The following is a 25,169-nucleotide window of genomic DNA, read 5'->3' as shown; positions in this document are numbered from 1 at the left end:
ACAGTATATGACTGTAATGTGTGTGGGGGACAATATATGACTAATGTGTGTGGGGGACAGTATATGACTGTAATGTGTGTGGGGGACAGAATATGACTAATGTGTGTGTGTGGGGGACAGTATATGACTGTAATGTGTGGGGGGGACAGTGTATGACTGTAATGTGTGCTATTAAGTGAATGTGGGGCTGCTTGGGGAAAATGAGGTATATTTATTGAATGTGATTATGAATTATTTAATGCCTGAGATGGTTGTGGGAAATGGTTATTTTTATTAAACATAAATGCTATTTAATTTCTTGCTGGGGTTGTTTGGAGGGAGGGAAATAGGTTAACTTATTAAATGGGAATACTATTAATTTAATGTTTGGGGCTGGTTGTAGGGAAATAGGTATATTTAATAAATGTATATACTATTTAATGTCAGGGCTAGTTGGAGGGAAATAGATGTATTTATCAAATGTGAATACTATTATTTTAATGTTGGGGCTGGAGTAAGGCCTAAATTTAAAACGTGGGTGCTATATTGATTTAACACCGGTGCTGGTTGGAGTTTTCTAAATTTCATGTACCCATTTTTTTTTTCCTAATAGGGCCTCCAACATTCCAGGATCCAGACAAGCAGCAACTGATCTAAAGACACCAGCAGCCACAAGTGGTGACAATGACAAGACAGGTAGGAGAGACGAGGACAGTCTGCCAACTGTCCTGAATTTGGTGGGTGACTGTCCCGCTTAGTCAGGATTTGGTCTGACTACAAGAACAGTTGGGAGATATGTCCTACTTCACATTGTACTGCTTGTGAAGGCAGAACTGTGTGCACCTAACAGTAGTGCTCACAGTATTGCCTGTGTATTTGTTGAAAATGTCTAATAATCATATTACATCATAGGAGCTCCCCTGTCTTAAGTGCCGGGCCCCCAGAGCCTTAATCCAGTTCTAGTTAGCAGGATGGAGCGGATAGCTACTCCCAGTCCCTGGATAGGACACAGCCTGCAGAGGAAGCCGAGGAGCTCTAAGTCTCATGAGATTTATTAATCTTGTGAGACTAAGAGCTTCCCTGCTCACTCTACAGGAAGTTCCCACTCTGATGGATGTCAGCAGCATCAGAAGCATAGATAAGTACAGTGGGCTGGGGGTGTTGTAATGTGTTTCTCTTATGATGGGGAGGGCCTGATGAATGTAATGTTTTATTATAATGTATGTATCAATGCCCCATGTTGACCACGCCCCCAACATAATGTGGCCAGGCCCCTGACGGCGCCGCTGCTGCACAGCGGCACACGATTTTGTCCTGCTCATCAACAGAGATGGGCCTGTATGCTTGAAATGCCAGGGCTGATTTTTACTCCCAGTCCGGCCCTGCTGGGCACATATTTAAACTGTAGAAAAACAAATAAATCATATATAAATAGATATCAAGAAAACCCTTAATATGCAAAATGTGAACTGAATGATGATGCATATCGTTTATATGCGTTTTAAACCTGCATTTTTTTACACCATTGGTTAACAGGCCTTAGGTGGAACAAGGATTTGTCTGTTGTCATTTGCTTACCTAACCATTCCTGCCTTGTCAGTGAGAATAGTCAGTTCCATCGAACCTTTATTATCACTTAGAATTCAGAGAGCCTAGTTTTGATATTATTGTTACAACAGTGCACAAATATATATATATATTTGACAGGAATAAGAAGCAGGGTTTTTTGTGGTATTTTCAAAGATGGTGGCGTATGCAGAGTTTTGTCTTTTTCTTTTTTATTCAGTGCTACTCTCCATAGCAGTGAAGGATTTATTTACACTGCCTTATGTAAATGGGAACAAAAAAACAGCTTGGTTTTATGGGCAGCATGGTGGCTTAGTGGTTAGCACTTCTGTCTCACAGCACTGGGGTCATGATTTAGATTCCCTATCAAGGCCTTATCTGTGCGGAGTTTGTATGTTCTCCCCGTGTTTGCCTGGGTTTCCTCCCACACACCAAAAACATACTGGTAGGTTAATTGGCTGCTATTAAATTGACCCTAGTCTCTCTGTTTGTGTGTGTGTGTGTGTTAGGGAATTTAGACTGTAAGCTCCAATGGGGATTCTCTGTACATCGCTGCGGAATTAGTGGCACTATATAAATAGATAGATAGCGTGTGTTATCAATGGCATTTTTAATGTGCAGTATCATTGCTAGTATTATTGCTAGTTTTAATGTGCGTTATCAGTGGTATCATTGCTGGTTTTAATGTGTGGTGTCAATGCCCATTTTAATGTGGGGTTTTGATGATTGTTTTAAAGTAAAGTATTTTAGTTTGTGGAAATAATGACTTTCTTGTGTAGACAACCTAGGCGAGCCCTCTGTGAGATCTGTAAATGTTGTACTGCTGGCTATAGGTGTTGTAATGCAGGATATGTCAATGCTTACAGCCTTATACCCAATGAAGACACTATGCTCTTAATTTGAGATCTTAGGGGCCCCCCCTGTCTTAAGTGCCCCGGGCCCCCCAAAGCCTTAATCCAGCTCTGCGTGTATTGCATACCTTGCTGGACTGAGTTGTTCTTCTCTGAAGTTGCCTATCCTCTGAGACTGTTGCCATCATTTGACTGTGTTGCCTTTTAGTCTGGATAGTTCCTGAGTCTTTGTATATTTGTGCAGTGCTGCTCTGTTATTACTACTGTGTGCTTATCATCGTGGGATCAAGTTCAGTGTGCCCGTGTATACTCTGCATTACATTTGTCTCCCCGTGCTCCTCCTCACATATATATTTCAGTGGTACAACTTGCTAGAGGCAGACCACTGTTCCCTGTTTCCTGAGTCACCTGTTTCCAGTATCCTTTCACATAGCAGTGGTACAACTTGCTAGAGGCAGACCACTGATTCCTGTTCCAGTATCCCTCCATATAGCAGTGGTACAACTTGCTAACGCAGACCACTGACTTCCCGGATACCTCCCCCTGGATTCCGTTCCCTCACCTAGACAGCGGTACAACTTGCTAAACGCAGGCCGCTGACTTTCATCACCTCCTCATTGCTTCTGGACATTCCTCCTCACTATAGCTGTGGTACAACTTGCTACCGCAGACCACTGACTATCCTCACGTTTCCTTTGTCCATTCAGTTCCTCGTGTACTATTACATCTATATTACCAGTGCTGCTAGTCATAGACTTTCACGAGCATTCTCTACCATCTGCTGTCTCCTGTTCCGTGATCACCCCGCTACCAGAGTACCATATTACCATCTATACTGCTCTGGTAAGTTTATCACCTGGTGATCCCTGGGTAAAGACTCCTAGTGCCCGTGACACACACCTTTATATATCACTGCACTGGGATCATCTTCTCATCGCTCCTTAAACACTGCATAGTCCCTCAGTGTGACTAGACACCCCCTCACAGAGTTTAGCTGCCCCGAAACAGGCTGTGCAGTTGAAGTTAGGCTGGACTGAAGTATGGTTATGACCCACATTCCTATTATTGCCAGCCATATTTCTATACTCTGGACCACAGCACCACCTGGTGGCCTTAATGTGATTTACACCTTCCCACAACCTGGAGATAAGACTTACAACAGCGGCATTCCCTGATCTTACAACTAGACCCATGATTGCCTGTATATTAGAAAAGAACAAAAGTCATCACTTTCGTTCCTCCTTCACACTGTTTCCCCTTTAGTACACTGTGCACCCTTCACCATCACACTGTGTCCTACATATTTGGGTTCCCCTTGTTTATTTTACCTTACACTGTGCCCTCCATATTTTTGCTCCACTTGGTTATTTCCCCTCACACTGCCCTCCATGTTTTGTTTCCACATATCTCTTATTTCCCTCACCCTCCATGCTTGTTCCACCTTTCTCTCATGTTATTTGCCAAAATACATTTTTTGCTGGAGGGCGCTGTGAGAGCTTGCGCAGGCTCAGTGTGCTTGGACTGGGCGTGCAGGGATTGAATTGACATCATACGGAGGATCGAGGTAGACTGCGCAGAGTTGGACTAATAATAGCAACCAGCAGGGTGTGACATAACCTTTATTTTCATCAGCAAACGTGAGTTAGAAAAGTAATCATTATTAAAAGATTATTGAAAAACTCCTAATAAAATGTAATTATCTCTATTGTAATAATGTCCACTCTTCAGTCTTGAAATAGTGAGAAATCATGGGGGGAGCATGTCTTCTCCAGGAACCTGTATTACACACAGTAGTAAATTATATTTACATTCATATGAAAATGAATTTAAGTGTTTAATTAAAAGTTAATATTTTTTGGTATAACATTGTCTGCACTCTCTTTTCTAGTAGGAATTAAAAGTGAATATAATCTATGCTTAAAAAAAAAAAAAAAAAAAGTGCTATGGATTGTTTCACGATAGTGGGCCCCAAACCAGTATCTTGCCTAGGGCCCAATGAGGTATAAATCCGGCTCTGGTGTGCAGTAGCACTCCCCAAAAAACACCTATATTTCTTAATTTGTTGTTGTTTTTTTTTTAAATCAAAAATGTGCTTTTCTACTCCTCAAAACAATTTTGTGAGGGACAGTCACTGACTAGTAGAAAAATACATCTTGGATTTTAAAAGAAATCTATGTACTTTATTTGGGGGTGCTGCTCACACTCAAACACCACCTTTTTTGTCCACTTTTTGTCCACGAGAGCACAGGGTGTCCAGGCAGAAACTGGGAATTCCATTTATTTGGAGTTTTGTAGCGGTCAATTAGGAAGTCGTATTGTCTCCAGTGTTCTGATCATCGCAGTCAGCCAAACAATGGCATTTCTAGAGTAAACTAATATATGTATTCTTATTTTCTTTAGGCGGAGAACTCCTTTGTTATACAAATGATGTATACATAAAAAAAAAAAATACCAGAAGACACCCAATAAGTAAAATAAGCAAAACCTCATTTTTATCATCATTATTTATGGTTCCAACAAGTGATACGCTGAGAATGATAGAAATCAGCACAGTTTAGGATTTGCATGCCAGGACACAGAAATACGTGAAGTGGACCTCCAGGTTTTCTTGAACACACTGTTCTCCTATGACGTCAGCCATCCTGTGGAAGAAAAATGACTGTTACCTTAACAAGTCTCTTCCAATTACCAGTCAAAATATATATATATATATATATATATATATATATATATATATATATATATATATATATATATATACACACACACACACACACATTATAGAAAATTAATTTCACAGGATTTTCATGTAGAAACAATTGACATTTCAATGTACCGAATTTCTTTTTATACAGCCATCTCCCAGATCATCATGTACTGTATAAACTCTTATGTATTGTCTTTATAACACCACCCTCTTTATAATGCCAATTTTGCCAAGTTTTCTAGTGATATAAAGATGGCGCATTGTAATTTGCAAACACATTTTTTGACAGTCAGAATCTGGCAAAAACCAGTTGGAGGCCATCTGGAAATAGTAGAGGCCACCATCTGCCAACATGATGTGGTTGGAATAATAATAAGATTATTCTGAAGGGGAAACTTTTGTATTAGAAGTTTGTACATAGCTACCACGCAAACAAGTAAACTACCTTCTCATCAGATAACCCGGAACTCATGATTTTCATCAACTTGTCATGAAGGACTGTATATCTATATGATGCTTGCATATAGGGGGACTCTTGTTGGACCACTTACCTGCATGACCCTGTGGTGGGAGAGACTCAGCTACAGCCGTCTGGTTGACCTAGGGGCTTTACTAGGAAGGTATAATGAAGGACAAACTACCACAACAAATACATGCAAACAAGTGTTAATTTTGCAAAAAGACAGGGAAGCTTGCTAAATTGGGCAGCTTGAAGAAAATGGAAGACTTGCAGAATAATTGGGGTAGGTTGGAAGTTCAGAATAATAAAATAAGAGGTCCAAGAGATCCACCAGCACTGGTAACAATTTCTCCACCAATAAGAAAAACCTGGAGGGCAGAGTAGCTCCCAGACTGTGAGGAATCCCAATAGGTCAACTAGTTAAGGGCAAGCGTTAGTTAGGGGCTTATTGAATAAGTTGTTTATTTGTCTGCAGTTCTTTACAATGATAGTTTGTATAGATTCCTGTAATGAAGGCTTCAAGTCTAAGGAGTCATTTTATGATAACCACTGGTGTTTTTAGCACAGGGAGCTCTGTGTAGTTTATTAATGTGTTTAATTTTCCTTTTATTTTATTTCTTAAAAAAGACAACTGAACATCTAAATTCCTCCCCTGATCATTGCAGAACACTGAAGACACATTTCTAATTTTTAGGACAATGAACAGTGCAAGTCTGCACTAAAACCATAACAAACCAGAAAGACATTTGTTCTTATTGTTAAACTTGCACTATACTGATAAATACTAATTGCTGATTGGTTGCAGTGAGTTGCACATTTGCACCTTTGTGAAAAGTTATTAAATTAGACTTTCAGATTTAATCATCAGCAAAGGAAAAACTGCAAAGTATGTCAGTGACTAGAATTGTGCGCTAACCCCCGTATTTTGGATTGGGATTTCATTAAAAATTTGTGAAAAATAGATGTGATTTTGAGCGGTTTTACTTCTGTATTAACGTTTATAGCATTAACATTCATTTCCAGTTTACAATCTGACAGACCAATACTCTGAGTGAGAAGGTGGCGCATGGGAAGTTAGGGAAGATGCATGACCGTGGTGGGCACTGTTTTGCAATGGTCATTCTAGTATGTATACCAGTACCAGCAGTAGAAGGACCCTTGCTAGCAAAAAGTGGCCATAGTCTGAGCCTTGTATTGCCACTGTGGGTGGTGTATGGAATTTTAGCCATTTCCTTTTTTTGGAGAAACCACATTTGTCAGAAACTTTGCTCTTAATCCTCCTGCTTACATCAAGAGCTGATGTTTTCTTTGTATTTGACAAATAGTTTTTGGATTTTGAGTACGCTTTCTTCCACTTCATGGGAACTTTTTACCCCAAAGACTATACACTGGACACGAGGTCACCCCCTAAGGATAGAGGAGAGGAAGTTTCACAACCAGCAAAGGAAGGGGTTCTTTACAGTAAGGGCAGTCAAGATATGGAATTCATTATCGGGGAAGGTTGTGATGGCAGATTCAATAGATATTTAAGAAAGGGTTAGACACATTAACGGAAAAGTGTATCCAGGAATACAACCATTAATTAAAATGAAGGATAGTCGTGGATTTAGGGAAAAATAGGGATTGCAATATATTGGCAGTTGTTTAATCTGGATCAATTTCAAATACAAGTGAGGGATCACAGGAAATTCAAAATAGCTTGAACTTGATGGACTGGTGTATTTTTTTCAACCTCAAACTATGTTACTATGTTACCTTGTTGTGACCTGGTTAAGAAATAAAAATATCTAGTTATAAATAAAAATATTTTTTAGCCAGGATGAGAATAACTAAATGATTAAAAGACTGGAGTGCTTTTGCATCCAACTCCAGTATTTGGTAAATAATGCATTTAATAAGTTGGAAGAGCAATCACTTAAATCTAAGAAATACCACCGTGTACCAGCCCACTTCAGATCATTCTACCCCATCATGACCATTTAAATATATTATCCAACAACTGGTCTTGTTTTTGCAGATGGGGCTCCCAGAAGACCTGCTTTTGTGCCTCGCCCCCCTTTTTGCTCCAAGCAGTATCATGCTGCCTGCAAAAACACACTATGTGCATGTGTCTGTCGGCAGAGGATTGTGTTTATACAGACACATGTGTGCAGTTGCAGATAGTCTCCCCCCCCCGGCCAAGGTGGGAGGGGAAATCACTCCCCTCTGGATCCGCCACTGGTATCCTATCAATTAGTGGTCATGACCTTCAATAAATTTGTGGATTAGGGATAAGATTAATAGATTGGGGGTGGGGTATATTGCGTTTTGATCTTGCATTTTCAAATGTTTATTAATGTCCCTATGCTGCAGCAATGGGGAATGTCCCCATCTACCTAGGTCTGATCATCTATGCTGCTAAGATCTGCTCATCACAAAGAAATCGGAGCATGGTCCACAAATACAGCTTCTTGTGTTTCACCACTGGTTCCTCAGGTACCCTCCACTTTTCTATCCAATTACTGAAAAGAGGTGGGATAATCATTATGGACATAAGTACATGAACAGTTCTCATTTTACTTCTCTGTTCAGTAATACATAGCTTTTCCAACTGTTGGTTTTACTTATGTTTGGTCATCTCTACGATTTACTTACTTTTTCTCCAAAGTTTGCAAGAAAGCAATGGCTCCATCTCTGTCCTTGGTTAGAAATGACTGATACATAGGTGTGGTCCTAATAAAGCCCAAGAGTTCTGCCAACTTCATGTGACCCATTTCAGTGATGCCACTAATCCTGAAAAATAGAAAATACGAAATCACCAACATAAGAGATTATGAGATCAGAAAAGGTACAATAAAACTTTAGTATTTTATTATATTAATGAAAAAGTGATGACCGTTACATGAATACAAATATCATCTCTAAATGGCATATCTCTGTGACGGAAAGTTGCTGTGCACTTCAGCCAGACCAGTCAAAGATATTTTGAAAGAATACATATTACAGAAACCAGGATGACAGATGATTTGGCAGCGAAAGGGGGATTTGCCACTTGCTCTGACCTGTTGTATCAGCTGAATAAATTTTGTTGGAGGGCTGAGTGATCGCCAGGATACAGCTCCATTTAAGTAAGCTTTTAGCTAGGCAGGTAACAGCATGCCGAACTGCCAACAGATGTTTTCCTACTACTTAAAAAAGAAAAAGCAAAGCACACAATTGTCATGGTTCCAGTTGGAACCCCGGACTCAATGACTGGTATTGACAAGAGCACTGTAGTGCATCCATGACTGCAAACAATTGGCAGACATCAGTTTCATAGCTTGGTATTGTGCTTTCAGAGGAAGGAAACAAGGAACCGTTGCTTACCAACAGAAGGTGTGCATTAGCTTACTACAACAAAACCAGTTGAGAAAGGCACCTGAACAAAGGAGTGCAGGGGACAAGAGGCAATTGAAGTGGTCAACAGTAAACTCAGATAAAGAGCCGACAGACCGGGAAATGATTGGAGCAGCGCCAGGGCAACAAGAGAACTGAAGGATAGTTGCAGGACTGATGCCGAGGGTTCCAGATAACTGAACTCACTGTTAAGGATGCAGGAGTAGACACTGAAATAAAAATTGTGCTCTGAAGCACTTTTTTTAAAAGTAAACCCTGTTGACAGTTTACAATATAGATGAGGATAGACGTAATGAGCACAGAAACATGCTCCCCGTCTTTAATGTCTCAAGAAACAACAAGAGGGTCGTTTAGGTAAACAAACTGGTACAACAGATAACGAAAAGCCTTGTTGACAAAATTTTGGAAAACTGTGGGGGCATTACATAATCCAAAAGGCTTCCTCTTGGGTGTTGAAGGCTGTCTTCCCCTCAATTCCCTCTCTGAAGCGGATAACGTTGTATGCCCCTCTAAGATCCAATTAAAAAAAATTGTCGTCACACTCTTGATTCGATTGAAGAGCTCAGAAATCAAATATAAAAGGATACTTATTTTAATTGTAATTGCAATAAGATCATGGTAGTCAATACAAGACTGTAGACCTCCATTTTTTTTCTTAACACAGAGAAGCCTGCTCCTGCTGGTGATAAAGGTTATCAAAAAAAACCCCAGTTCAAATTATCTTGAATATATTCAGATATAGCTTGTATCTCTGGTTGAGAGAGGATAGACATGTCTACGAGGAGGAACATGGAGTGAAGATCTACAGTACAGTTCAATTGCTGATGAGGTGATCATTTTTTGGGTTATTTGCTTGCTAAAAACATTGGCATTAGATGTGAATTGTGGGGGTAGAAGCTGCTCCAAGTTAGTAGAAGATAAGAGCAGTCGAGAATAAGGAACAATCTTTTGGAGACAATGGACATGACCTCTTGAACCCCAGGATAACCGCTTTGCAATGAGCTAAACAAGTGTCGGAGAGTGATGGCGAAGCCAAGGAAGACCCGGAACTTTTACCTTAGGAATAACTAAAAAGGAGATGGGTCTCCTTATGCAAAATTCCAACCTGTAAATTCAGTGGTATAGTGCGATAAAGAATTGTGCCTTCAGCCACCTTGTTACCATCAATGGCAGTCAATAAGCTGAATGATAGAGTAACTGATTTGGAAGAGTGAGCTATGAAACTATAACAGATGAACTTAAATTGTCTGCAGTACCAGAATCCAGAAAGGGAGAAAGAAATTATGCAGAATACAACATGATCATAGTATTGAAGTTGGGATTGATATGTGGAGTAGGAGAGCAAATAGAAGAATCTAACATGGAATCTCCAGTACCCGTTATGTCTTGTAATCTCCAATGTGTTTGGGGCAAGATCCAAGCAAATGACTGGGATCAGCACAATATAGGCACATATTATTCTTAAACCTCCTCCCTCATTCTTCAAGAGAGAGCCAAGATACACATAATTGCATGAGCTCCTCTAGTGGAGCCTGGAGCAGAGACACCAGATGGACAGAATAATTACTATATTGCTCCTTTTCTTGAGTCTGCTCCTTGAATTGGAACTCCAACCTATTGGAGAGAGTAATGAGGTCATCAAGAGAAGACAGGAGCTCCCAAGAAGCCAGTTCATCCTTTATGCAGTCAAGCCACCCTTGCCAGAAGGTTGCAATCAGTGCCACACACATTATTCCAATGGAGTTCAGATGCCATAGCCCGAACCGCATATTAACCCACAGATTGTGTCCCTTTGAAAAAAGGAAGAATGTCGGATGCAGCTATGAAACCTGGCCTTGTTCATCAAAGCTTTTTCTGAAGGAATCCAACCAGGCTTTTGGATTTGCTGCCAGGAGTCCAGTTTTCAAACCTATGCATTGAGGACTGCCCTCTAACATGACGAGCTGATAGCAGGTTGCTATAAGTTGCAAAATGGAGAGAAGTCAAATCAAGCCAAGAGTCTATTATACGTGCGGTCCAAAGGAATGCAGAATTAGAACCAAAAAGTCAGTCAAGTCAGGGTCAAAAACAATGTCACAAGGATAAATATGAGCAGAAGAACCACTGTACACAGGAACAGAATGCTAGAGGCAGGAGACCTGGTACTCTGGTACTATCCAGTGCTCAGAGTCAGCCTTAAATAAAAGGAGCTAATTTGAAAGTCTCCCCCTACTCGTATCATTGGTCACAAGGCTGTGACTTTTAAAAACTCTGAAGTATTGCATGTCTGCTGTATAGAGTGGGTGCAGCAGATGGAACCTGTATAGGTGCTAGTAGAGAGTTTAATGGTGGGAACCTGCAGAGGAGATTTTAAAAATCTTTAATATCCCCCTGGAGCACTGTCAAATCCATCCTAAAGAAATGGAGAGAATATGGCATAACTGTTTATTTGTTTGGAACAGGCCATTTTTCAGAACTGCATGTCTGTACGAGAAGGATATTGGTTAGGAAGGAGGTCTATGGCAACTTTGAGACTTAAAATAGTTGATGGGTGAGATGGGTGAAATTATCTGTGGCTGGGTCTCCCCCATATCCCTCTCCAAATATGCTATGGGAAATATTTTTCATGTTCACTTTACGTGTTTCACTAACCTGGTGGTCTAGGTGATTGGGATGAGGTGAAGTTGCACAGTTTCTCCACCAGATCCAACGCTGAGAGGGTCCTGTGGTGTTTTGCTGATATGCATCCGATTCCTGGGTCAAAGTCCAGAGGACGGGAGCATCACTGCATCCAGTGGAGAGGGATCTACACCCCAGACACAAAGCCCTCATAGTCAGTCTGGAAAGGAGATCTAAAGCTAGGATACCCCAGCCCAGAATCAGTGACATTAGAATGGAGAGTGGGCTGTGCCACAGAAGCTCTGGCTGCTAATGGACAGGAGGGGGTGAACACACCTAATTTGAATTAATGTTAAAGTAAATTGACCCTAGTCCACTACCAAGTGGATGTGCCCGACGTAAAACTGTATACAGAAGGCTAGCAGAACTTGTGCAACTAAATAAAATCACAACCTTCAAATGCTATGTATGTAAAGGAATAGCTCTTATTAGAGCCACAAAAGCAATAAGCATCACTACTACGATGCAACCTGCTTGTTCCTGTGAGATGCCTGTTCCTGCTGTGCTCCTGTAACCAACTGATTCAAGATCACACTTTAATCCTGAATCAATGATCTGCCTTCATCCCAGCAGTCCTGAGCCAAAGTAAGTAATTAGTAGGATTTAGCCAGAACAACCAGCAAAGAGGTGCTTTAGCAGCTACACAATACCCTGATGCATAAGCTGTTTGAGGAGCATGGTGGTAGCAGCCATTACCCTCCTACAACCGATACCATATTGGTAAGCAGTTGGCACTCACGGTATGCGAATAACTGGTTTGGCCAAGCGATGCCAGTAAGAGCAGTCAGTGATTTATTGATGACAACTTGCAGAAAAAGAACCATAGCTTGGGCACTTCATAGATCTGGGCTTTAGTGGATGGTGGAAAAACAAAACCATTGTTGATGAAAACTCACATGAGATCAAGAATGAACTTTTGAACCTGAGTGCCAAATAAAATGTTTGGCACAAGCCTAACATTGTCTATTATCCTAATAACAGCACACCTACTGTGAAGCATGATGGCAGGAGAAGAATACTTCTCTGCTCCAGACACTGGAGCCAGAGCTAGAAGGAAATCCTTCGGCAGTCTTACATGAAAAAGATACTTTTGGGTGGCGGATATATCAAACAATTAAAAAGCACTTTAAACCCCTCACCACCACCACCACAGAATGGCAGAAACATTCAAGTCATGTTTCAGGATCTGTTTTAATATAGAAACATATCTCTCTCCTTTGTATTTCTTGATGTGCACTGGGCAGACCATCCAGGCACACCAGTGCAAAGCCCAAGGGTTTGTAATAAGCATACAGTATACTTTGTAAATGAGACCCAGAGCCTGAATGATTAAGGAGAGTAAAGCAAAAAAAAAAAAAAAGAAAGGAGTAACTTTGCACCTTGGCAAAACCATGTTGCATAGGAGGAGGAGGTAAATTTAAAATGTGGGAACAGATTTATAGGTGGGGTAGGTCGTGTTCTAGATCATCTTTAGATTTCTGTGTACAAATAAAGCTATCAAGTGTTTGTGTGCTACATGAAAAAGCAGCCAGTATTTTCCTTACATGCAAAATAATAAACTTATTTGCACCCCTTGCATTGTAACAGGAGATTTACTCTTTTTTTTTTACCTTGCTCTCTTTAATGGCCCCCAGTGTTTCCTTACTTTTCATAAAGTGGTTTCCTACTTATAGCAGTTGTTTCTGTGTAATTGGTGGTCAGTGGTCTCTGTACACTGCTTGGGATGTGTAAGAGCGCAGTGGAGTGGCGGGTGGCTTTAACATACATCTGCAAATGTGTGCAACTAAGACTTTTGCATTGTTATCTACAGCAGAAATGGCAGGTCTTTTGCTGGTTATAGCAGTGTGCTGGGGGAATTCTCAATGTGTAATAGCCCAGCAGCTTGGAACTCTGAATCTCCATGACACCTGGGAAGCCCAGTCAAACTGAGTTGCAAGACCTTCGTTCATTAGAACCAGTTGGCTTCACATTTAATGCATGCAGGGAAGCCGTGTAGTTCCACAATGCAATATCTGTTTCAGTGACGTAGTTGCTTTATCTAGTTGAAAGTATAACAGCAGTGGTTTATTCTATTGAGACCACACAGTATATATTTATTACTTGATGCCCATTAGAAATAATAGTAATAGCTTTATGATTACACAAACTATACAATTTCTGTGGTGTATATCTATTGTAAGTGTTGATTATATTTATATTACACCCTTACCTTTCCTTGTCGGCAAATGGCAAGGCATCAAATATGTCTTGATATTCAGATTTAATGATGTTACAGATGTTATATTGTGATGAGTAAATGCTATTAATAGCCTGTTTAAAAAAAAAAAATTGAGTGATTAGCAAGTTTTTATTAAATGGAAATTTAAATCCAAGATATTGGATGTGTACAGTATATTTGTCCGGTATCAAGTATTATATATTTTGTATGCCTTCAATGTATAATAAATCCTAGAGATCCATATTTAGAGAATTTAAATGACAAACTAGTCAAAAACACACACCATACTTGACGGTGGTACTTTAATCAGCAGGTTTTGCAGCATGTATTGTATTATTCATGTGTCCTCTGTGAAATATTACATAAAAATATAAATATAATGACTATGGACTATTTCAAGTCACAGCACAAAAATGTTATTACATATTGAAATACAATCATAGCTGCACTTATACCAGTGGCGCACGCAGGGGGGGATTCTGGGTCTCCAGAAACCCCCCTCCGCTATATAGTGCCCTACATATCGGCACTGTAGTATACAGCAGCCGCGGCGCTGTCTAAGAAGCATCCGCGGCGGTGCTGTATTGTATACAACAGGTCTCTAGGATTTATTTTTTTTCGGGGGCGGAGGAAACCCCCTCCTGAAAAATCCTCCTTGCGCCCCTGTGTACCATCCACCTTTATAAAGCATTTATTATATTATTAAAGGGGTTCATTTACAGTTGGATGTTGATTAATTTATATGTCGGAAGATATGTACTCCCATACTGCACGAGCTCACAAACAATGTGTACACATTCGTTTGTGTATGATTTTTGCGCATTATTGTCTTGTGACCCTTTTTGTGTTGATAGCTGAAAAGGAGTAATGGGGAATGTCAGGGGAGGACAAGCAGAGACCAAGTATAGTGGGGGCATGTTCACATAATTGTGAAATTATTAGGTGCAGACTTATTCATTCATAGTTGTTGACAATATTTTATTCCATATATTTGACACTTCGTTAAATTATTATATTGTGACTTTACCAGTTAATACCAACACTGACAAGCCTCATCTCTACGCTATCCTTAGGAATAAGTATACATATTTGTATGCCTAATCTACATCTGGAGTAAATACTACTGTTTTTGAGCTAGACACATCTTGAGATACGGCCTAACTCACCCTATACACGCAAATACACTTTTTTATGGATTTTTTCCTAACGCTATTATGGTTCACAAATGCGTCCAAGTATAAATGATCCCTTTAATGTTTTACACTTATTACCTACCATACCCCCAATTAGCTCTGTCCAGTTGGATCCTAACATATGAAGTTGCTGTTTGTACAGTTTTGTTCACTATATATGCTCTAAGACCCTGCATACAGTTTGTGGCGCCACATAATCTTACTGGTACAGACAGAATATATTCTCACCTCAGTATAAAGGTTTGTTAGTGTCTCTGAATAATTCTTATATTGTATGCTAAACTTTGGATAGACAGCATGCAATGCCACACAGCCTCTATTCTTAAGAACTCGAGCTACTTCTAGCGCAAATTGGTCTACGGGAAACCAGTGTGCAGCCAAATCTGCACTTATTAGATCCACAGAGGCATCTTCCAAAGGCATCTTCTCAACTGAGGCAACCCTGTAACGAGAGGGAAAAGGTAGTCAATCTGTGTACCCATGTTACTACACAGATAGGGCTGGCGGAACACGGTAAGCAAGGTGGGAGGTTGGGGGAAGGCACTATGCCCGAGAGGTGCACCGCCTGCTTCTCCCACTTATCCAGTCCACCAGTCCATTAAATAAAAATACTGGTGGCAGCACCCAATGCCATCCTCACATGTCTGTTGGGCGTGAAGGCGATAGTCAGCGAGGAGTGACACAGGAAGGAATCAAAGAACAACAAAAGAGGAAGTGAAGACAGAAGAGGAAAAAGTCATAGAAAGGTAAGTAAAGAACAGATGGGGCACAGGGTTATGTCAGGGGCACAGTGTGATGGAGGGGGCAGTTCGATAAAGGTGGCATGAAGGGGAAAGTGTTATGTTGGAGGGGACACAGTCTGATGAAGGGATGCAATTTTTTTCTCTTCTATTCTTCACCAAAACTAATTTTCCAAAAATATAAACTTTTATTACAAATACATATTCTTCATTTATATTATTCAAATAGCAATAAATGTTTTCTGTTTGGTGTATTTATTTATATTACTCTGTTTATTACATTTTATTATATGATTTGTATTAAAAGAAGAAAAACGTTATTGAATGAACAAATAATTTATAAAAGATTAGGAGGGGAAATTAATTTTTTGCAAGGGAGGCACCAGACACACTAGCACTTACCTTGACTACAGACATAGGAGCCAGCTCTGTTTGTGCTTTAACATCCCCAAATATTTGTGCTGTCAAAGCCATTAACTATGTCTAGGCATGACATTTATCAGCCAATTGGGGGGGGGCACCCTCTATTTTTAAGAACTGACTCTTATGACTACATATATTTTCAGGTGTGGGTCTCATGGCAGAGGTGCTGTAGAATGATATTTATGAAGTTATAAATGTTCATAGTATTGACAACAAATATTCTTCATATGTAAGACATGGAAGATTACTCACTGGTAAGTAACATTCTCCTGCGGTGTAGATCTTTTTGCTTTAATTATCTGAATCTCACTAATGTCTATTCCAATCACTTTGCTGAAATATTCTGCCAGTGGTCGGGTTGATCTTCCTGATCCACAGCCAGCATCTACTGCCAGTTCAAAGGGTTTCCCCTTCTGAAGGAAAAAATAAATAATATCCATCCTTATGGATCTCTAATTAAAGTTAAGACCGCCTTTTTATTAATGCACTAATTATTAGAATATATGCAGCTCTCACTGTTCTTTCTTGTTGTGTTCGAGCATGAAATACAGGACCCCATCCTATCTACGGAAGCCTCCTAATGTCTCAAGATTGTTAATACCAACACGTTTCATCACAGACTAAACCTCACGTAATTTTATATACATATTTTAATTTAAAATTAAATATTATAACAAAGCATATATTTTTCCCTTTTTCATGTATTAATATTAATCAAAATATTGTTTTGATTTGACTATTTTTTATTTGATCTTAATATGGTAAGCTTACTAAACCTAACTAGACATTTCACCCCTATAGCTATTATGCCCTAAACGTTTAGCAAATAATAATAATTCAGAATAATCTGATAAGAAAAAACTACTCATTTTCCCCTTTCCTCTTATTAACAGTAGCCCTGTACCATTTGGAAATTGCTTTCCATTAAAATGTTAATGAAGGTTTTGGAAGCAAATTGGATTGGTTGTAAAGGAATTCAGTTTAATTGAACATTAAATCAATTGTAAGCCATGCTGTTGTATGCCCTTGATTGATTGAAGGGGTTGGGTGTGTCTGGAAGAATAGTGCTTGTCCCCCACCATATATGACAAGGGGAGAGTGGTGAGGAAACCTATGTGACATACGCTCTCCCCTGCTCGCTTATGCTCCTGTACCCTTCTCAATTGTCATATTTGCTTCAAGACCCCCTCCCCTCTACAGATTCCTACCTGCTGCTTTGTCCACTGGAGAAAGGCTCAGGACTGCACCCTCTGCTGCTCCCTGTACAGAGCACTGATGTTGCCATCAGCGCTCTGCACAAGCTTTTGGTATCACGGATCAGCAGCATGAGCTGTGTCGTGTAGTGGAGCACCCTGACCCCTCCTTTGTTGGACATAATATAGTAAGAGCTGCAGGTAGGGACGGATTGGGATAGTATCATAACATGGGACATACCTTCTGCCATTCCCAGCAGTCAGGACAAAGTCCTGGATATGTGGAACAGTTCCTCAAAATTGGGACTGTATCACCAGAATCAGGACCAGTGACAGATAATGCTATTGTCTCCTACGTCTTCTAAAAGCTTTGTCTAATTGTGTGTTTTGTTATGCTCTGTTTCTGCCTTGTCAGATCCTGGAATGTTGGGGCCCGGTTTAAAAAATGGATTGGTACTATTCTCGTACTGGAAAGCCGAGTAACAAGGGAAAACTTGAGACCTCCCACCAACTAGCCTCAACATTTAACTAACAGCAGCCACATTTAATAAATATGTAAATAAATCAGTTACACATGTCAGTCAGTTACACACATACACATCATATTTTTTTTTCTCTCCCTCTGATCCCCTTACTGATACCCCTGCAACCTTCGCTCACTCATTTGCTAGTCAATCCTCTACCCTTCTATCCTTCCTCTCCCTACTCCCTTAGTCTTTTACCATGTCTCCCTTGTATCATCCAATGCTAATCCTCATCCCCTGCCCTCATCTCAGTCCCAGATCCAGCCTACCCCCACAAACTGGCAAACCATTCAATGACATCCATATCTCCCCACTTCCCTCGCTCCCTTTCACGTGCGCAGTCTGAAATTCCAGATCCATCCTCACCAGACTTCCCTCTATCCATGACCTCTTCATCTCCAAGTCTCTTAACCTTACTGCCATCACATAAACCCAGCTTTTTTTCCACTGATAGTGCTTTACCCAAAGCTCTCTCCTATGGCGGTCTCTTTCACCCACTCTGACAGACCTGATTACCACTCAAGCAGCGGAGTGGGAACCTTCCTATCCCCCAATTGTATCTTTAGCATCATCTCCACTGAGCCCTCTCTTTCATTCTCCTCCTTTGAAGTCAGCTCTATCCATTTCTTCTACCCCCATCCACCTCTGTGTCTCAGTCATGTACCACCCCCCTGGTCCTACTTCGAAGTTTCTTGCTAGTTTTGGAGCCTTGCTTCCCCACTACCTCTCCCCAGACCTCCCCTCCATCATCCTAGGTGACCAAAAACCCCAACCCCACAGACTCAGAATCCTTCAAATTTATTGCACATTTTTCCTCATTTGGCCTTTCAAAATGGACCTGTTTCACTACCCACTTGTTAGGAGCCGCGGCGCCCACGGGCACCGCCGCGACTCCTCTCTGGCCCGCCTGGCGTCCCTGCCGTCTCTGATGACCAGGGCGTCACTTCCTGTAGTTGGTCCGACCGTTGCCAGGGCAACAGTCGGACGCCTAAACAGCGCTTGCGCCCCGGCTATACAGAGCAGCCAGGAGCGATTCTGCAAGCCTGTGGGCTAATTAAGTTTGGCACTATTAGTTAGTCTCCTCCTGAATGTTATTAACAGGGCAAGCCCTGATTGGCCAGTATTAGTATTTAAGGCAGGGAGGGCTTAGCCTCCCTGTCAGTTAGAATGCTTACTGACCTGCTCCTGTTTGTTTGTTGGATCCAATCCTGTGGATTCTCTGCCTGTTGGATTTCCTGTTGTGACAATCTGCTTGGACTTTGGACTTTGCCTGCTTGCTTGTGGCCCTTGACCTCGGCTACCGTCTGACTATCCGCTGCCTTCTAATCAGTCTCCTGGCCTGCTGCTACGGGCCTATATTACCAGTTCACACTATGCCTGGAGTTAAGTCCTGGGGGCATCTGAGTACTGGTGAGCATATAAAGCTCTAAGGGAAAGGCGGCTGCCATAGGTGAAGACCTCCGCCAACTTGTTCTATGAGTAGGTGATCAGACCGTCAGCCTAACACCACTGTCTCGGTTACTCCCTTGATCTTGTCCCATCAATGTTCTCTTTCTGATTTCTCAAATTCTCCTTTCCCACTCTCTGACCACCATATCCTCTTCTTCACTCTTTCCTCTTCTCCTGCACCTCTTCTCACGCCCAAATCTACCATTACTAAATGCAATCTTGATTCTGCTATTATGGCATCTTCGCTTAAAACTTTCCTCTCCTTCCACCCAGGCCTGCCCCAACCAGGCAGCCTCCCTCTACAAACTTACCCTCACCACTGCTCTTGACTCTGCTGCCCCCACCTCTTCTGTCTACCTTCACCAGTCTAAACTCCAACCTTGGCACCCCAAATTTAAATGGTTCCTTTAAAAATGCACACATAGCACCAAATGCCACTGTAGGAAGTCTCATTCATTTCAATTTTATGCTCCCATCCAACAGTTCTCCTTGATCTTCTACGATCTGTTTTCCATCCCGTATATTCCCCTCCCCATAAAATGCCTTGACCAAAGTCACCAACAATCTTCTCTTGGTCAAATCCAGGGACCACTTGTCCCTGCTTATCCCCCTGTACCTCTCCATTGCCTTTGACATCATGGCTCACCGTCTTACTCTATACCAGTCACACCATTGACCTTTCTGACACCGTCCTTTTGTGGTACACATCCTACCTTCTCAACCACTCAGTCTCTGTTTCTACCTTTGGTTCCTCCTCCCCCATCTATCCTAAGAGTTCCACAAGGTTCTGTCTTTGGCTCTCTGCTCTTTTCTTTGTACACCTCCTCCCTAGGTGATCTCATCAGTTCCTTGGCCTACAGTACCACCTCTTTGCCAACGACATCTCTCTCCCCCTCTCCAACATTGTCCATATCAGACCCTTTCTCTCCTAGCTTGCCGCCAAAACTCTTATCCACTCTATTTTGATATATAGTTAATGCTGCAGCTAGACTTCCACCATCTCCAGTCGGTCAAGGACCATTGCATTTCCTCCCCACTGGTAACCAAATCGCACTCGCATATCCAAGATTTCTCCCGTGCTGCCCCCCACCACTGAAATTATCTCCCTTGTTCTATCAAACCATCCGCTAGCCTGTATAACTTCAAATGGTCATTGAAAAACCACCTGTTTAGAAAAGTCTACCAATCTTCCACTTAACCATTTCACCATGTAGTATTCCTCACCCTCTTTCATCCTCCATCTCTCGCTTCTTGTCCTCAGATACCCTTACATTGGCTTTCCCCATGTATCAATCGTTTGTCTGCATCTTTACATATAGATGGCAAGCTCTAGTGAGCAGCGCCCACTTCCCTCCTATTATCATCTATAACTTTTTTCCACGCTATTATTGTTGTGAGTTGTAGTGTTATTTGTTTACTCCATTGTACTCTTATACTATGTACAGTCTTGTTGATTGCCCTCTGTAGGGCACTACAAACCTCATGTGGTGCCCTGTAAATTAAGAATAATAATAATAATAATAATAATAAAATGTGGGGGCTAGTTGATGGGAAGGAAGCCTATTTATTAGCCTCTACAATTTGTTAATCACCTATATCTACTCCACATTTCATAGCCCCATCCAGCAACCACATTACATTAATAGCCTCACAGCACTACATTAATAGCCCAAACATTACACTGGTAGAGTCATCAAATCCTCCCATTACTTTAATAGCTTCACAACAACCTTAATATCCCCCACAAACAGATTACATTTATACCCCGAAAATGCATTAGCCTCTAGCAGCCCTGATAATACATTAATAGCACCACAACATAACATAACCACAACATAGCACCAAAACATAACCATTATACCATTCTCAATACAGATTATTTTTCATTAATACCCTCCTTCCTGCCATACAATGCCCCTATCACAGTCTCATCAGAAGTGACACTTTTTTACTTGACTTCCACTGAGTATTTTCATCTCTTATATCAGATAGCATGTAATCTATTGCAAGCCAGAAAAATAATATACCAAACCCTTTTAAAAAGGATATTTTGTCACTTCATCAATTTTAATTTTAGATGGAATGAAAGTTAAAGGGAACATTGATACTTATGCAGATATTAAATGTACTAAATTTCCCAAAACCTTAATCCCCTATTGCATTTGTTCATAATTTCTTTATGCCCAGCACATCTTCTGTACTTATTTACTTACCTTCTCTTCCAAGTAGCTTAAAACAATTTTCATAACATTTTTGGAAACAGGGAACATATGGTCCTGATAAATTTTAGAGTATTCTTCATCGCTGAACGCTTCAACATCCATTTCTACAGTACTGAACATTGATAGATGTTAAGAAATTGAATCATACACAATGGTTTAAATTTACATTTTTTTGCAAGGAATGTTTGCAGAAATATTAATTTCAAAGTAACTACTAACAGATATGATGCAGAAACTCACATTTGCTGCAGTAGGTTATAAACAGTGCTAAGTTTTCAAAAATAAATAGGTGGACCCTCCACTCTGAGAAACCATGTGCGGCCTGATTCATTAAGACTCGTATTCTGAGTGCAACCCACACTCAGAATTAGGTGCACCTAGCTAGGGTTTGCGTGCACCCGAATTCATTTGGGGGAAACAAGCGTGTGGCCCCCCCAAATTCAGGAGAAAAAAGCACCAGGCAAACCAGCCGAGGTTGGTGGTATTATAGCAGAGGTACACGCAGCAGGGGTCCCATTGCCATAATGATAAACCAACCCCAGGCTGTTCAACACGGGCTGAATTCCCTAGAGAGTGGGGTCTGAAAAAAAAAATTGTGCAGCCCCCCCCCCCTCTAGGGAAATCCAGGCCCATGCTGAAAGCACTAGGGCTCTTCCCACACCCCTGGGCAGTGGGTGTTGGGTAATGAATTGTTTAAAAATGGAGAAAACATGATTTTACTTTGTGGAATACAAGTCTCAGCAAGCCCGGGCTGCCATTAACAATCTGGGCATGCTGGTGCTTGTAAAACTACAGCACCAGCATACCCATGGCAGCCAGGGCATGCTGACACTTGAAGAACCACAAGTGCCAGCATGCCCTGACACCCAGAGCTTGCCGAGTCATGTAGTCCCACAAAGTAAAATTTAAATAAACCACACACACCTCTTTAAAATCACATTAGTTTAATAAAAATAATAAAACCCCTAAACTAGACACCTTGTTTATTAAAAATAATAAATCCACATATGCTTATCAGCTATTTAAATAACACAATTAATTCTGCAGCGCTGTACAGAGAACTCACTCACATCCGTCCCTGTCTCATTGGAGCTTACAGTCTAAATTCCCTAACATACACATTTTGAAAGAGACTAAGGTCAATTTAATAGCAGCCAATTAACTTTTTCTAATATGTTTTTGGAGTGTGGGAGGAAACATGGATAGAACATGCAAACTCCACACAGATAAGGCTAAGGTTGGGAATCAAACTCATGACCCCAGTGCTGTGAGGCAGAAGTTCTGATCACTAAGCCACTGTCCTGCATCTTCCTCCGTAATGGATTCAAAATATATAAGCTTTAAATCCAGATTGCTTGAAACCAAAACCATAATATTCCTCAGATCCTGTAGCTGTCCAAAAAAGAAAACAAAATCACATCCAAGGTCTTGGAGTAGTCCCAAAAAAAAAAGCCCAAAAGATATTTCAAATGAAGTTGACAATAATCTTTGTCTTCTTTCTTGTAGCCAAAATAATCCACAGCATCTGGCTTGCCAAAAAAATAACCCCAGAAACACCACAACGCTAAACACTGATCTTTTACGGAAGGTAACTAGCTCAGAATGAAATATGCACAGATGTGGGATCTATTTATATGCTAAGGCAGTGTTTACCAATCCCATTCCTCAGGTACCCCTAACAGTGCAGGTTTTCCAGGTCGCAAGTGAAATAATTATACCACCTGTGGATCTTTCAAAATGTGTCAGTCAGTAATGAATACACTTGTGCTCTAGCAAGGAGATATGGAAAACAAACACTGTTACGGGGTACACGAGGACTGGGTTTGGGAAACAATGTGCTAGGAGGTTTCCCATGACAGCATGGGAACAGAGAACAGAGCTGCATTCATGGCCTAATCTGCTGTTTCTGATTATGCGCTGAGTGATTTTGTGTTTTAAAAGCTCAAAATCAGCAGAAACATACCTCATACTTGCATGCTCTCTCAGGGTTTCTGGGAGGCTCCCGAAATTCGGGGAGTCCTCCCGGACGAGTATTCATCGCCCTCCCGGATCCTAAAAAATACTGATATTCACAGTATTGAATGTTGAGGGCGGAGCTTAATTGTGTCATTAAGCCCCTCTCCCGCTATTCAATGGCATGAATTTCGCCATTTCATTCCCCTGTCACATGACCTGGACAAAGTCAGAAAATGGGTAAGTATGGGGGGGCGGGGGTTTCCTAGTGCCTGGAAACCCCCATCCAGGCACTGTATAATTGAGGTGGCTGGACCCTGCTCCCGCTTCACACGGCTCCGCTTGAAAAGGGAGAGCTGTGTGCAACTAACGGTAGTGCACGCAGCACTGCCTATGTATATTATGGGGATATGAGGAATTGGAGAACAGCCAAGCACTGTCTAAAATTATAGCCACGCCCCATGCATGCTGGTCACGCCCACTGGCGGCGTGGTGTGGAAACGCCCCCACTACAAATCCTGCGTTTGTCCCTGACATACCTTGTTGAATCAGGTCTGTGATGTTCGTGCAGTGCTACTTTAGGAAGTTTTGGATTCCAAAAGCTAAATACAAGACAGCCCCACTACTTGGTGGCTATTATACAATAAAGACATCATTCCTGAAAGTACCCCATTTCCTTTCCTGCTTTGAAAATAAATTAGCTGTTACCTTTTGAACTATTAGCAAAACAGGCCTCCTCAGGATCCCTGGATGATTTGATGGTCTTTTGCTGTTCCAGTCTCAATAATTTCGCTCTTCACTCTCCCAGACTCAAAAAAACCCTAAAAATTACCAATATATAGATGTAAAATCAAATATTGAATATGTAAACAATGACCGACATAAAAAAGAGCAATTAAACAATGATTCATCTCTATGCATTAGTGAAAGCAAGGTGAGCTTCTTTAAATTAATGAAATGTGTGAATAAAATGTAAAAAGTGCCGCCAGGACAATTAAGACCACTGTATGTGAGAACAAAAGAAATATATTGTCCAGCACTCTCAAACAAACAATATATAAAAGTCACTGTGTGTCGGCACCAGGGCCGCCGAGAGGGAGGGGGAGGGGGGGCGGTTACATTTAATACAGGCCCGGCCCTGCTAGGGGGCCCTTCATTGCTAATTTTTAATTTTTCTTTTTTTTTAAAAATTTTTTCTTCTGATCTCCCGGGGGGCCAGTCTTGTTCATTGGTGGGGGTAGCTGGATGAAAAAAATACAAAACAAAAAAACACACACATGATCTCAGTGCCGCCATTCCTCCTCTCTGCTCCATTCACAGTGACTGTTGGGTGTGACATCATAAAGTCAAGCCCGACAGTCAGTGAGGAGCGCCGCAGAGAGGACCAAGCAAGAAGAAAGAGAAGACAGAAAAGAAAAGAAAGAAGCTAACAAAACGTAAGTAAAGAAGGGGTGGGAGAAAGACACAGAGTGAAAACAAAGGGGGTGGGAGAGAGGCACAGAGTGAAAAAGGGGGAAGCAGCATGGAGGGCGCAGTGTGAGCATAAGGGGGCACAGTGTAGTTGTGAAGAAGGGGCACAGTATTGTGTGTGTGATAGCACAGGGGGCTTGTTGCAATGTAGTGAGTGTGAGGTAGGTGGTGGCTAATTAATGGGTGCT

General features: G+C 41.2%; 1 protein-coding gene across 2 annotated transcripts; it reads right to left on the bottom strand.

Moving 5' to 3' along the window:
- Nucleotides 1-4,866: 4,866 nt before the first annotated feature.
- Nucleotides 4,867-24,334, bottom strand: LOC142159291 (putative methyltransferase DDB_G0268948). Of its 2 annotated transcripts, none has more exons than XM_075214050.1 (7): nucleotides 24,220-24,334; nucleotides 21,550-21,670; nucleotides 16,423-16,583; nucleotides 15,236-15,449; nucleotides 13,806-13,906; nucleotides 8,198-8,335; nucleotides 4,867-5,038 (listed from the first exon to the last, which is right to left on the bottom strand). In XM_075214050.1, the coding sequence occupies exons 2-7, from the start codon at nucleotides 21,658-21,660 to the stop codon at nucleotides 4,951-4,953; spliced, it is 813 nt and encodes a 270-aa protein (XP_075070151.1). In that variant the 5' UTR covers nucleotides 21,661-21,670; nucleotides 24,220-24,334; the 3' UTR covers nucleotides 4,867-4,950. The 2 variants fall into 2 exon arrangements, with proteins under 2 accessions (XP_075070151.1, XP_075070152.1); XM_075214051.1 differs by having other exon boundaries at nucleotides 21,550-21,662; nucleotides 24,220-24,327.
- Nucleotides 24,335-25,169: the final 835 nt, after the last annotated feature.

Source organism: Mixophyes fleayi, chromosome 5, assembly GCF_038048845.1.
Source record: "Mixophyes fleayi isolate aMixFle1 chromosome 5, aMixFle1.hap1, whole genome shotgun sequence".
NCBI lineage: Eukaryota > Metazoa > Chordata > Amphibia > Anura > Limnodynastidae > Mixophyes > Mixophyes fleayi.
This window is presented reverse-complemented; position numbering and strand designations above follow the sequence as displayed.

What these genes read in the sequence shown, in the direction of transcription:
- LOC142159291 (XM_075214050.1), bottom strand. Translation starts at nt 21,660, where the DNA reads ATGGATGTTGAAGCGTTCAGCGATGAAGAATACTCTAAAATTTATCAG. An exon ending in CAGGAGAATGTTACTTACCA is followed by an intron (nt 15,450 to 16,422) that starts GTGAGTAATCTT and finishes CTCTCGTTACAG; the next exon opens with GGTTGCCTCAGTTGAGAAGA. An exon ending in TTGCAAACTTTGGAGAAAAA is followed by an intron (nt 5,039 to 8,197) that starts GTAAGTAAATCG and finishes TTTCTTCCACAG; the next exon opens with GATGGCTGACGTCATAGGAG.